The following is a 12,917-nucleotide window of genomic DNA, read 5'->3' on the forward strand; positions in this document are numbered from 1 at the left end:
CTCCTATATACAGGGATATAACTACTATAACACTGCCCCCTATATACAAGAATATAACTACTATAATACTGCTCCTATATACAAGAATATAACTACTATAATACTGCTCCTATATACAAGAATATAACTACTATAATACTGCCCCCTATATACAGGGATATAACTACTATAATACTGCCCCCTATATACAAGAATATAACTACTATAATACTGCTCCTATATACAAGAATATAACTACTATAATACTGCTCCTATATATAGAGATATAACTACTATAACACTGCCCCCTATATACAAGAATATAACTACTATAATGCTGCTTCCTATATACAAGAATATAACTACTATAATACTGCTCCTATATACAGGAATATAACTACTATAATACTGCCCCCTATATACAGGGATATAACTACTATAATGCTGCTCCCTATATACAAGAATATAACTACTATATATGGCCCCCGTTCCCTGACTGTGCACGCCTGCGGGGTTGGTGGCCACTGACTGGCACGGTGTGGACTTAGTGTAGGGACCCATGTGTATCAGATACCGGCACGAGGTACATGGGGCAGTATGGCTTGATCAATTCATACACTAAATTCTGATGTCTTTTTTATTTAGCCTAGGGGCACTAGTATCAGCCATAGGTGTGAGCTGCAGCACTCTGTTTCTTCCCTGAACCGCATTTTGTTTCTCTCTTTTCTCCGTGTTTTGCACTCCTCCTGGTGAGACCCACATGACCGCAATTAGCAGGAGACACCTGAGTGCACATGGTTTTAATCCCTCCTGTTTTTTCCCATTCTGTTTGCTGCAGCTATGGTGAGTGTAATTCCTTATCCAGACTTGTGCTGCTTGGGGGCGACCTTCTCCGCCGGCGGTGCTGGCCGGGTTCTGGTGTGGTGTTTTTGGGTCTGGTCCTGTGGCATGGGGGTCGCAGGGCCGTCCCATGGCCCCCGTTCCCTGACTGTGCACGCCTGCGGGGTTGGTGGTCACTGACTGGCACGGTGTGGACTTAGTGTAGGGACCCATGTGTATCAGATACCTGCACGAGGTACATGGGGCAGTATGGCTTGATCAATTCATACACAAAATTCTGATGTGTTTTTTATTTAGCCTAGCGGCACTAGTATCAGCCATAGGTGTGAGGTGCAGCACTCTGTTTCTTCCCTGAACCATAACTACTATAATACTGCCCCCTATATCCAAGAATATAACTACTTTCCTCTTTGTCCTTAGGCAGCACAGATGGGATATTTGTCCCTCAGACTCCCCCCTAAGACCGTCCACCTAGCATAGCAAATAAGAATTTAGCATGTTTAATTGATGACCTATAAGAACCCACTCCCACAGCTTTCACATGTTTTTTTTTCTGTCCTCATTCCACCAGCAGGAGTGTGTAGTATCTACCTCTCCTGCTCTTGTCCACCTTTGTTTTTTTCTAATTGGAAATGAGAATCTATCCTCTCTACCATAAGGACCTTTACCATCTCACTTCTTCTGCCACAGATACAGGTACCTCAGAGATCTCCAACAGGAAATCCTCCCATCCTGGTATCTGAATTCCTTCTAGTTATAGAGAGGCGGAACTCTATTAGTGGAGCAGGCCTTCTCTATGGCTTAGGGCCCTATTCCACTGGACAATTATCGTTTGCATAATCGTTAACGATTAACGATCTTGCAAAAGACCTGAAAACATTCACTCATTTCCATGGAACGATAATCGTTACTTATGATCGTAATTGCGATCGTTTTACCTTCGCTATTTCTTAGCTATTGCATTCGTATCTATTGCGAACGACCGAACGATGTCTTATTCAATGCGAACGTTTTGCGAATGAGCAACAATAAAAATATGGTTCAGGTCTTATAAAGCAATGAACGATTTCTCGTTCGGTCGTTAATCATTTACTGCATTTCAACCGAACGATTATCGTTTAGATTTGAACGATTTAACGATAATCTGAACGATAATCGTCCGGTGGAATAGGGCCCTTAATGAGAAGATCTCCACAAAGGGAAGACATCTATTACTGTACCCTGATGTCTGTGCTCAAGACGGGGGAACTGGCAGATGTATGTATTATAATGCAGAGGATTGTCCATGGTTCCCATGAGATGTGATCTGTGAGATGTTGGTTGCATTTTGCTGTGCCATGTTAGGTTGAAGCATCTGTACCTGGGAAACAGTCGATCCTGATCAGATGTGACTGGAGCTAGTGAACAAACTTCTGGGAGCTGTGACAGGAGCCGGTGATCCGACTTCAGGCCAATTCAGATTATTATCACAGGAAAATTGTTCCTGATCTATACAGACAACCTGACATCAGGAGAAAGTCCTTCACTGTTCAGAGTAGATACCAGCTACGGCTACAGATGGCGCTGGTGGGAGTCTCTAGAAGAATGTAGACATCCTAGTCACTTTTTATTTCTGCACAAAGGCTTCCATTAGGATTACAGTACATCTCAAGTTGAGGTCTCTGCCATTGTACGATGGATGAGGTTCACTATTCTGCCACTGACTACCAGATCCATTATAGTGATCAGAAATATGAAACAAGACCTTATCCTGGCATCTTCCTCTTGTAAGAAGGTTCACTGAGGCTTCTCTGAAGTTTATTTTGGATCTACCAAAAAGCTGGAAGAAGGTGTAGACTTCCTTCAAACATGACACACCAGTTGCCAGATGGTGACGACCTAATACTCTACTTCACTGTATTCAGTGCAGAACAGAAGAATATTATTTTCTCCTATTCCTGACAGATTACATAAGTATAAACTTCAATCCAATGAAGTTAAAAGGACGCTCTAATTGTGTCCAGAGCTTGGGAATTTAAAATACTTACCTACTGGGAAATTCCTGTTCCTGGCGTCCGAAGGCAGCACAGAATGGGTTAAGTCTAGGTTCCCTAGAACAAGGCAGAAGAGACATGCAAAGCAGTAACCAAAAAGAATTGGTCACACCATATATAAGGCAGGAAGGACCACCCACAGTCAGAGCTCGTATGCAGCATAATATTTAATCGGGAGGGTGTGTTGTGCTGCCTTCGGACGCCAAGAATAGAAATTTCCCGGTAGGTAAGTATTCGAAATTCCCAAGTTCCTGGGTCCTACGGCAGAACACAATGGGACTACGTAGCAGTGAAAATAAAAGGGGGGGGGGTGTATAAATCCAATACTCAATACTCCAAAACTTTCCTGCCCAGGGCTGCTTCGCCAGTGACATCCAGCCTGTAGTAAGTCGTAAACGTTGATGTCCACGTGGTCGCCCTACAGATCTCTTGAAGGGGTACATTCGAAACTTCAGCCGAATGGGCTGTGATTCCTGTTGGAGCTTGGAGATCTTAAAGTGAGTAGGCTAACGAAATAGCATTATGTATACATTTTGAGATAGTCTTTTAAGAAGCCTTGAAACCTTTCATTTTGCCCTCGTAGAGAATGAACAGATTTTCTGCAGACCTGAAGGAGTTTACTCTGTTGAGATATTCCAGGACGGATCTCCTAACTAGGGATGGTCCGAACCTGCCGAGGTTCGGGCTCGCACGAACCCGAGCTCTCGGCAATGATTCCCGCTGTCTGCCCACTCCGTGGAGAGGGTGGATACAGTGGGAAGACCGCCTGGAAAACTAGGATACAGCCATAGCAGCCATAGGCTGTATCCCAGTTTTCCAGGCGGTCCGCCCGCTGTATCCACCCACTGCACGGAGTGGCCAGACAGCGGGAATATGATGTTGAGCGTTCAGGTTCATACGAACCCGAACCTCGGCAGGTTCGGACCATCCTTACTCCTAACATCCAGAGGGTTGCCTGCGTCGTCTGATGGAGACTAGGAAGTACAATATCTTGGTTTAAAGCTGATTGGGTAGCCGCTTTGGGTAAAAACCCTGGCATAGTACGCAAGAACAAGGAGTCTCCCAAGTCTCTGAGATAAGGTTCTCTACAAGAGAGGGCCTGAAGTTCGCTAACCCTTCGGACTGAGGCCATGGCCACCAGAAAAGCCGTTTTCCATGATAGATGATGTAAGTCAGCAGAACTTAATGGTTTGAATGGTTCCCTTTTGAAGGCTTCTAGCACCAGGTGCAAATCCCAAGATGGAGCGGGGGATCTCACTGGAGGTCTTAAGTTCCTTGCCCCTTTAAGAAACCTGGTGATAAGGGGATTACCCGAGAACTTACCAGCTAGGAAGGAGTTGATAGCCGCAAATTGCACCCGAATGGTGCTAAACTTAAGACCTTGATTCAGTCCTTTTTGAAGGAAGTTTAGCACACTGGAAATTAAGCAGTCTGTAGAGGAAGTTCGGAAGGTTTTCCAGACTCCAGCATATTTCATCCTAGTGCTTTTTCTCCTGGCATTAATCATAGTGTTCAGGACATCTTTTGAGAATTTTTCGCTGTTTAAGCCACCCAGTTCATCAGCCAAGCCGTCAGCTTGAGACGGTCCAGGTTCGGGTGTAGAAAACGCTTCTGAGAGAGGAGGTCTGGAAATAAGGGAAGTCTCCATATTCTGCCCTTGGCAAGGATTTTCGCCAGAGAAAACCATGGCCTGCGTGGCCAATACAGGAGAATGAGAATGCACTTTGTTCTTTCCGACTTCCCTTTGGAGAGGACCTTCGGAATCAGGGCTAGAGGAGGGAAGGCGTAGACGAAATTCCCTTCCCATGGAATTGTCAGACCGTCCACAAATGTTGGATGATGAGCTGGATCTCTTGAGCAAGACCTGGGGAGCTTGGCGTTTTGCCGAGACGCAGAGGCGTCGAGGTCTGGGACTCCAAATTTCTGAGTCATCTGATGAAAAACTTCTGTTGACAGAGACCACTCTCCTGGCAGTATTGTGTGCCTGTTTAGGAAGTCCGCCTTCTGATTTAAGATCCCCTTGACATGAACCGCTGATACTTGGGCCACATTCCGTTCTGCCCAGCGAAAAATTGACTGTCTCTCTTCCAGGAGAAACGGGCATCTGTGCCCGCAGCTCCCTTCTGTTTGAGGACATCAACTTCTCTCAGGAAGACCACTCTTTTGAATCCAAGAATTCTGGACATGTGCTCCCCATCCGAACTGTGAGGCATCGGTGGTCAGGACAGCCTTTTCCTGTGGAATTAGAGACACACCTCGGGATACAGCCACCATCTAAGATCTGCCTGGGTCGATTCTGAGATTCTTATGCACTGCTCCAAGGAATGATGACCTCTGTTGCATGCTGTCAGCATGTCTTTAATTGACGAATATGGGCCCTGGCCCATGGAACTGCGTCCAGGGTTGATGACAGGGTGCCCAGTACCCTCATGGCCGTTCTGATGGTACACACACAGTATTGTTTAGCAGAAGAGAGACTTGTTTCCTCAATCTCTCTATCCGATCTTGTGAGAGATACAGCCTCATCTGTAGTGTGTCGATTGTGAACCCCAGGAAGGTCAAGGACTGGGAAGGAATCAGATGAGAAATTTACCAGAAAAACGTGTTCTTGAAACAAATGGATGGATTCCGCAATCTGGCGGCATAGATGGAATGCCGAATTGGTGATGAGTAGCCAGTCATCCAAATAGGGTACAAAACGGACTCCCCTGATCCTCAGAATCGCTGACAGAACTGTGCAAACTTTCTTAAATACTCTGGGTGCTGAGGAGAGCCCAAAGGGGAGGCAAGAGAACTGGAGATGGTGAATCTTCCCGCCCCAGAGTAGAGCCACTCGAAGGAACTTCCGATGTGCTGGAGCTATCGGAATATGTAGATAAGCATCTGTAAGGTCCAGCGATGCTAGATAGTCCCCCTTGTCCAGAAGCGGTATCACTGATCTGATATTGTCCATTTTGAAAGGAATCCTTGTTCAGGTGGGAAAGGTCTATGACCAACCTGTGCTTCCTGTTGGACTTGGGAAAAGTAAATATCCTTGAATAGAAGCCCCTGTCTCTCTGGGTGTTGGGGACAGGTTCTAGGGCGTTCTTGAAGACAAACTCCCTGACCAGGGAGAGTAGATGAGGATCCGAGGCACGGTGGAGAAAATAGCGATCCGGAGGAATAGTCCTTAATTTGAGAAAGTAACTGTGCTTGATGAGGGATAGGACCCATCTGTCTGTTGTAGACCTTGTCCAAGTTGAAAGCAAATGCCCGAGCCTCCCTCCTACGCCTGAGTTTGGTAGATTGGCGCCATAATTGTGGATCTTTTTTCGCAGGTGCATTTTTGGAGAAGGATGACGCTGTACCAGATTGTTTTGGCCTGAAGTTTTTGAACCTATTGGTTCTATAGTCTCTCCATCCCTTGGGAGGATTTGGCTTGTTTCCGGGGCTTGAAAGTTGGCTTCTTCGGAAAAGGAAATGTAGTAACCTTTTCTTTATGTAAATCCTTTAGAATGTCTTTTAGCTGTGGACCAAAGAGGGATTCCGGCTGAAAGGGTAGAGCGCAGAAATGGTGTTTTGAGAATAGATCCCCCCGCCATTGTTTTAGCCAAAGATATCTCCTGGTGGAATTGGATGAGGCCAGGATCTTTGAAGCCAAGGCAAGTGAATCCACAGGCACATCACTAAGATATTCTGCAGCCGCTTTCATAGTAGGAATTTTTTCCAAGATTTCTTCACGTGGTACCTGTGAAGACAGATCCTTAGTGATGTCACTCAGCCATACACGAAGAGCCCGTGCCACCTGAGCCCTGACCAAAGCAACCTTAGAAAGAGCCGCAGCAGCAGAGTAGGATTTTTTGGTGAGAACATCTGCCTTTCTATCAAGCGGATCCTTCAGTATTGTAGATTCTTCCTGTCGAAAAATAGATTTTTTGGACAACTTTGCCCCCGCTAAATCTAATTTGGGAGGGGCTTCCCAAGCTGAGGTATGCGCCTCCTGTTCACAGATTTGAATCTAGAGCCCACATCTAGACGCTTATCTGGCTTTTTCCAGTCTTTTTGCATCCAAGACATTAGCAAAGGATGGGATGGAAAGGTTTTATCATTATTAGTGGGAAAATAATACAGTGCATCTCTGGGTGCTTTATCCTTAACAGACTTATTAGACTCTAAGGTCCCTTTGACTGCTTTTACGAGTCTGGAGACTTCATCTTTGTGAAATAGATAATAATCATTAGATAAATCACCATCAGAATCAGACGAGGAGACATCCTCTTGAGAGGAACGAGCAGGTGAATTATTTGCTTTAGACAGTCTCCTGCGCTTTTCTCCCGGTCCCCCATCACCAAACATGTTACACAGTTCATTTCTTATAATATCCCTCCTACACCTGAGCCATGATGGGAGTGATAGTGCACAACACAAAAATCATGTATATTTAAATAAACGCATACAAGTAAACACAGCAAATAATCTCTCCCCGATTGATAATTATATTATAATATGCCCCTACCGCAAGGGAAAACATACACTTACCCTTGCCGTACAGTAAATCTAGATGCAGCGGGTCCCACATCCAAACGAATCCTTTACAGCAGCAATACAGCAGCGTACCTCAGTAGGGGGGATCGTAGCATGCATCTGAAAGTATACAGAGGGGGTAGACCGGGATCCCCATAGATTTCTCTCGGGCAAACTGACATCAGACATCGGGAGGGATTCCTCTGTAGTTCTTTGGGGCTTAGGAGGATAGCAACACCGCTTAACCTGATTCCTGACCCAAATTCGGCTGAGAAGTCATACAATCATAGAAAACCACACACAGTGATTTTAACCCCTATGATGTAATGATCGGAGTGCCCCCAACACTGAAAGGGCAATCTGAAAGCAGAAAAATAAATAAATAAACGTATTAAAAAAACAACAGTCTCTTACCATGCAGAAGAAAAAAACTCTGACTGTGAGTGGTCCTTCCTGCCTTATATATGGTGTGACCAATTCTTATTGGTTACTGCTTTGCATGTCTCTTCTGCCTTGTTCTAGGGAACCTAGACTTAACCCAATTGTGTGCTGCCGTAGGACCCAGGAACTAATGTTACTACTAGACAGGCTCCTTCTCTTGCCCAGAGGATACATCAAATTTTCAGTGATTACTGGAGGATGAGTGATTCTACCATCTCCTGAACAAATGCAACAGAACCTCTATTCCACCTGGCAGAGAGGGTATAATTCTTCCAAGATGCCTGTCCAATAACACTTTGCTCCAGGCTGTGAAGGGTTTTTGCTCAAAATTGTACTTTTTAGGAATTCAGCTTATTCGCTGATGTCCTATAATATTTACCCTCCCCTGGTTTTTAGCTATAAAAATCCCATCTGTGCTGCCTGAGGACGAAGAGAAAAGAGAATTTTTTCTTACCTGTAATTTTGCTTTCCTCGAGTCCAAAGGCAGCACACATATACCCACCCAATGATCTATTTTTAGTGATTTGTCTATATTTAAAACACATGTGAGAGCTGTGGGGGTGGGTTCTTAAAGGCCATCAATTAAACATGCTAAATTCTTGATTGCTATGCTAAGTGGACGGTCCTTGGGTGGAGTCCCATCTGTGCTGCCTTCGGACTCGAGGAAAGCAAAATTACAGGTAAGAAAATTTTCTCTATAATACTGCTCCCTATATAAAAGAATATAACTACTATAATACTGTCCCTATATACAAGAATATATTTACTATAACACTGCTCCTATATACAAAAATATAACTACTATAATACTGCCCCTATATACAAGAATATAACTACTATAATACTGCAACTATATACAAGAATATAACTACTATAATACTGTCCCCTATATATAAGAATATAATTATCATAATACTGCTATGTACAGGAATATAACTACTTTAATACTGCCTCATATATACAAGAATATAACTACTATAATACTGCTCCTATATACAAGAATATAACTACTATAATACAAATGGTAGAGTGAGTCTGAGTTTGCACCAAAGTCCAACAGTCTGTGCTATATACCCATGAGCTAGGATATATCCAATGAGGATTTTAGGCAACGGAGTGCAGCATGGAGGTGCAAAAAGCTACCAAAGTGCAGATATAATTCAAATAAAGAGAAAAAAAAGAGCTTGCTCTCACCAAAAAAACGCTGCGGTTATAATCCGTTTATTCAGGCCAGAAGATGCGTGGTTGACCACGTGAAACGGCTGTAGCCATCAGACACCCCTGCTTTCACTTCCCCTCCCCACACATGTCTATCGAGACTGAATAAACGGATTATAACCGCATCAGTTTTTTGGTGAGTGCAAGCTCTTTTTTCTCTTTATTTGAATTATTACTACTATAATACTGCTCCTATATACAAGAATATAACTACTATAATACTGCCTCCTATAAACAAGAATATAACTACTATAATACTGCTTCTATACACAAGAATATAGCTACTATAATCGTAGGTTCAATAGAAAAAAAGAATGCAATGCGGTACTCACCAATGGATGCAACTTATTTTATTTAATTCGGTGTGTAGAGAGCTGGAACAATGTACAATTATCAGCCGTAGTTGATAAATTGCATCCATTGGTGAATGCACCATCACATTCTTTTTTTCTATTGCAATGGAGATTACAATTGTTGACTGTATTATATTGCAGCAGAGAACCACTTGAATTCTACCAAGTTGCCAACTGCTTACCCCACACAGCTTAATTTCTCTGACCTTGAGTGTATATAACTACTATAATACTGCCTCCTTTATACAAGAATATACTTACTCACAGGTGACATCTTATTTGATTAGAGGTGTTTCTTTTTCATCTCCATCTGGCCCAGGAATCCAGAATTTTTTTCCAGCACAAAATGGGTGTCACTGGAAACGATTCTTTGGCTGATAATCGGCTTGTGTAAAAGAGGCCACAATCAACCAAGAACCGGAAGATTGCCCTATCCTTGTCTGATCGCTTTTTTGTGCAGCACTAAAATATATGGCTATTGGCCCCACATCTCCATTTGTAAACAGAGGATGTGCAGCCAACAGCAATACGACCGCACAAATGATACAAGAAGGCACTGCAAACAAGCACTAATCCCGTTATTCTGAACTTGTTTGCTTTCATAGACAGCCCCATGTTGGGCATCTAAAAGGACCATAAGGCTCCGCACTTTTCCAGCAACTTTCCTTTTACCTACCTATAGGGTCCCAAATAGTAATTCCGCTGTTTTTGCACGGTCTTTTCACAGTGAAGTGAGTAGGTATGTGGGTTGCCCTCTGTTTGCTGGATCCCCTGCTGTGTCCCCATATAGTAATAATGCCCCCTGCTGTGCCCCCATGTAGTTATAATGTCTCCTGCTGTGACATTTTTATAGTAATAATGCCTCCTACTGTGTCCTCCATATAGCTATAATACCTCCTGCTGTGCCCCCCATATAGTAATAATGCCCCCTGCTGTGCCCCCATATAGTAATAATGCCACCTGCTGCACCCTCATATAGTTATAATGCCCCCTGCTGTGCCCCCATATAGTAACAATGCCGCCTGCTGCACCCGCATACAGTAATAATGTCACCTGCTGTGCCCCTATATAGTAATAATTTCCCTTGCTGTGCCCTCCATATAGTAATAATGCCCCCTGCTGTGTCCCCATTTAACAATAATGCCTCCTGCTGTGCCTCCATATAGTAATAATGTCCCCTGCTGTGCCCTCCATAAAGTAATAATGCTTCCTGCTGTGCTTTGCAAATATTAAGTGACTCCTGCTCTGCCCCCTCTATAGTACTAATGTCCCCTGCTGTGCCCCCATATAGTAATAATGCCTCCTTTTGTGCTCCTATATAGTAATAATGCCCCCTGCAGTTCCTCCTTAAAGTAATAATTCCCCTGCTGTGCTACCATATAGTAACAATGTTCACTGCTGTGCCTCCATATAGTAATAATGCCCCCTGTTGTGCTTCCATACAGTAATAAAGCCTCCTGCTGTGCCCCCTATACAGGGCCGTATTTACCACTAGGCACCAGTGGTCCGGTGCCTAGGGCAGCACCTTGTAGGGGGCAGCACCAGGGAGCAGGGGGAAGAAAACAACTTTTTTTTCGAGGGGGGGGGGGGAGCTGGTATTGGCCAGGTCTGGTATGGCAGTGTTAGCTACATAGCCAACACGGTTGAAAAAAGACACATCCATCAAGTTTAACCAAGGAGGGGATGGATACATTGAAGGGGACAGATATCAGGTTCTATACAAATGCATTTAAATTATTTTGGTTTAAGAACTTGTCTAGGCCGGTTTTGAAGCCCTCTACTGTTTTTGCTGTGACCAGATCCTGTGGTAGAGTGTTCCACAGATTCACAGTTCTCATTGTAAAGAAGGCTTGTCGCCTCCGGAGATTGAATCTTTTTTTCTCCAGGTAGAGGCAGTTCCCCCTTGTCTCTCCAGGCAGAGGCAGCGCCCCCTTGTCTCTCCAGGCGGAGGCAGTGCCCCCTTGCCCTTTGCGGGGGTTTTACCTAGAACATCTTTTCCCCGTATTTCTTGTAGGGGCCATTTATATATTTAAATAAACAAATGTAATTCTTTTAATCTCTCCTCATAACTAAGATGCTCCATTCCCCTTATTAGTTTAGTTGCCCGTCTTTGTACCCTCTCCAGCTCTAGAACATCCTTTTTATGAATCGGGTTCCAAAACTGGACGGCATACTCCAGATGAGGCCGCACCAAAGCTTTATAAAGCGGTAATATTATATCCCTGTCCCGAGAGTCCAGGCCTGTTTTAATGCATGACAATATCCTGCTGGCCTTAGAAGCAGCTGACTGACATTGTGTGCTGTTCTGTAGTCTATTATCTACAAGTATACCCAGATCCTTCTCCATCATGGAACCATGATTGCGAACCTCTGGCCTTAATGGTGGCAATTCATTGAAGAGACCATCCTGCTTCTCTCAGTCCAGTGATTCTCCCTGTTGATTTGTCAACTGAGCAAGATGCATTGCAGAAACATATCTAGCAGTCACTGATCTCTCACCAGGAGGAACGCTGCAAAAAACTGAGAGCATTTCTATAGGGGAAGCACTTCTACGCCCTCTTGAGAGCCAGCGTATGATTAGACCTCACGTGTAATCATTATAGTATCTGAGACATAAATGCAGGATGAGTTTTGCAGCAATCTGATTTTTATTTGGGTGCGGTATTATTTTTTTTTTGTCAATGAGTGTATGTGATGTATTATCCTGGAACTTTGTTGCAAAAGAGTTGATAATAGATATGGAATAATAAAATTAATATATATATTTTTTTTCTTGGTTTCAGTGTTGATTTTGGTTCCCGTATTAACATTGCTGGCACAGTAAATCGAAATACTGAGATTGTTCCTTTCCTAAGAGACGCCTTTGAAATAACTGGTAAGTATCCTGAATTGCAGAGAAACATAGCAGTGATGAATTATGTAACTAAATGGGTTTTTCCCCAGATGAAATACCTGGGGTATCTTTGAGCTTTACCATACTTATATTAATAGTTTTTCAGGTTGTATTCATATACTCTATATATATATATATATATATATATATATATATATATATATATATATAGGAACAGTTATACAACTTCACGTTTCAGTTTCTCATAATGTTCAAAATATTGCATTACTATCAGGGAATGAGAACAGTCGGTCATGTAATTTGCACACAAAAAATGACATGCGCCTCAGACATCTGTTACTGTGCTTTTTTTTTTAAACACTTTTACATCACATCTGACAAGAGGATGCTGCCTAGACAAAAGGAGGTGTGGCTTAGTAAGAAAGGGGAGGGGCTTCAGTGTGACTTTGTGCACCCAAAGAGTGGGAATTGGGGTTCCAAACTACTGATGCTGTCAGGACAAGGAGGCACAGGGACAAATAAGGGAGGGGGAGTTGAGGAGGTGTTACAGTTTCCATCATTGTGGAAACACCTTTTTGACACTTTGCAAAGGAGAATAAAAGTATTTTTCTATGTTCTGGAAGAACAGACAGATATATGAGAGGCACTATGTAACTTCTTGTCCTAAAAGCACGTGGTGTATTATGTATAGTAACT

The 12,917-nt window shown here is 43.4% G+C and overlaps 1 protein-coding gene across 6 annotated transcripts in view; it reads left to right on the forward strand.

The window, feature by feature from the left end:
- Positions 1-12,917, forward strand: part of LOC138800493 (uncharacterized) — a 32,292-nt gene that overhangs the window by 12,298 nt on the left and 7,077 nt on the right. For all 6 annotated transcript variants that reach the window (XM_069982208.1, XM_069982209.1, XM_069982207.1 and 3 more), the window contains exon 4: positions 12,151-12,242. In XM_069982208.1, the coding sequence (XP_069838309.1) occupies positions 12,151-12,242 (92 nt within the window). The remainder of the gene's footprint in view (positions 1-12,150; positions 12,243-12,917) is intronic.

This window comes from Dendropsophus ebraccatus, chromosome 9 (genome assembly GCF_027789765.1).
Source record: "Dendropsophus ebraccatus isolate aDenEbr1 chromosome 9, aDenEbr1.pat, whole genome shotgun sequence".
NCBI lineage: Eukaryota > Metazoa > Chordata > Amphibia > Anura > Hylidae > Dendropsophus > Dendropsophus ebraccatus.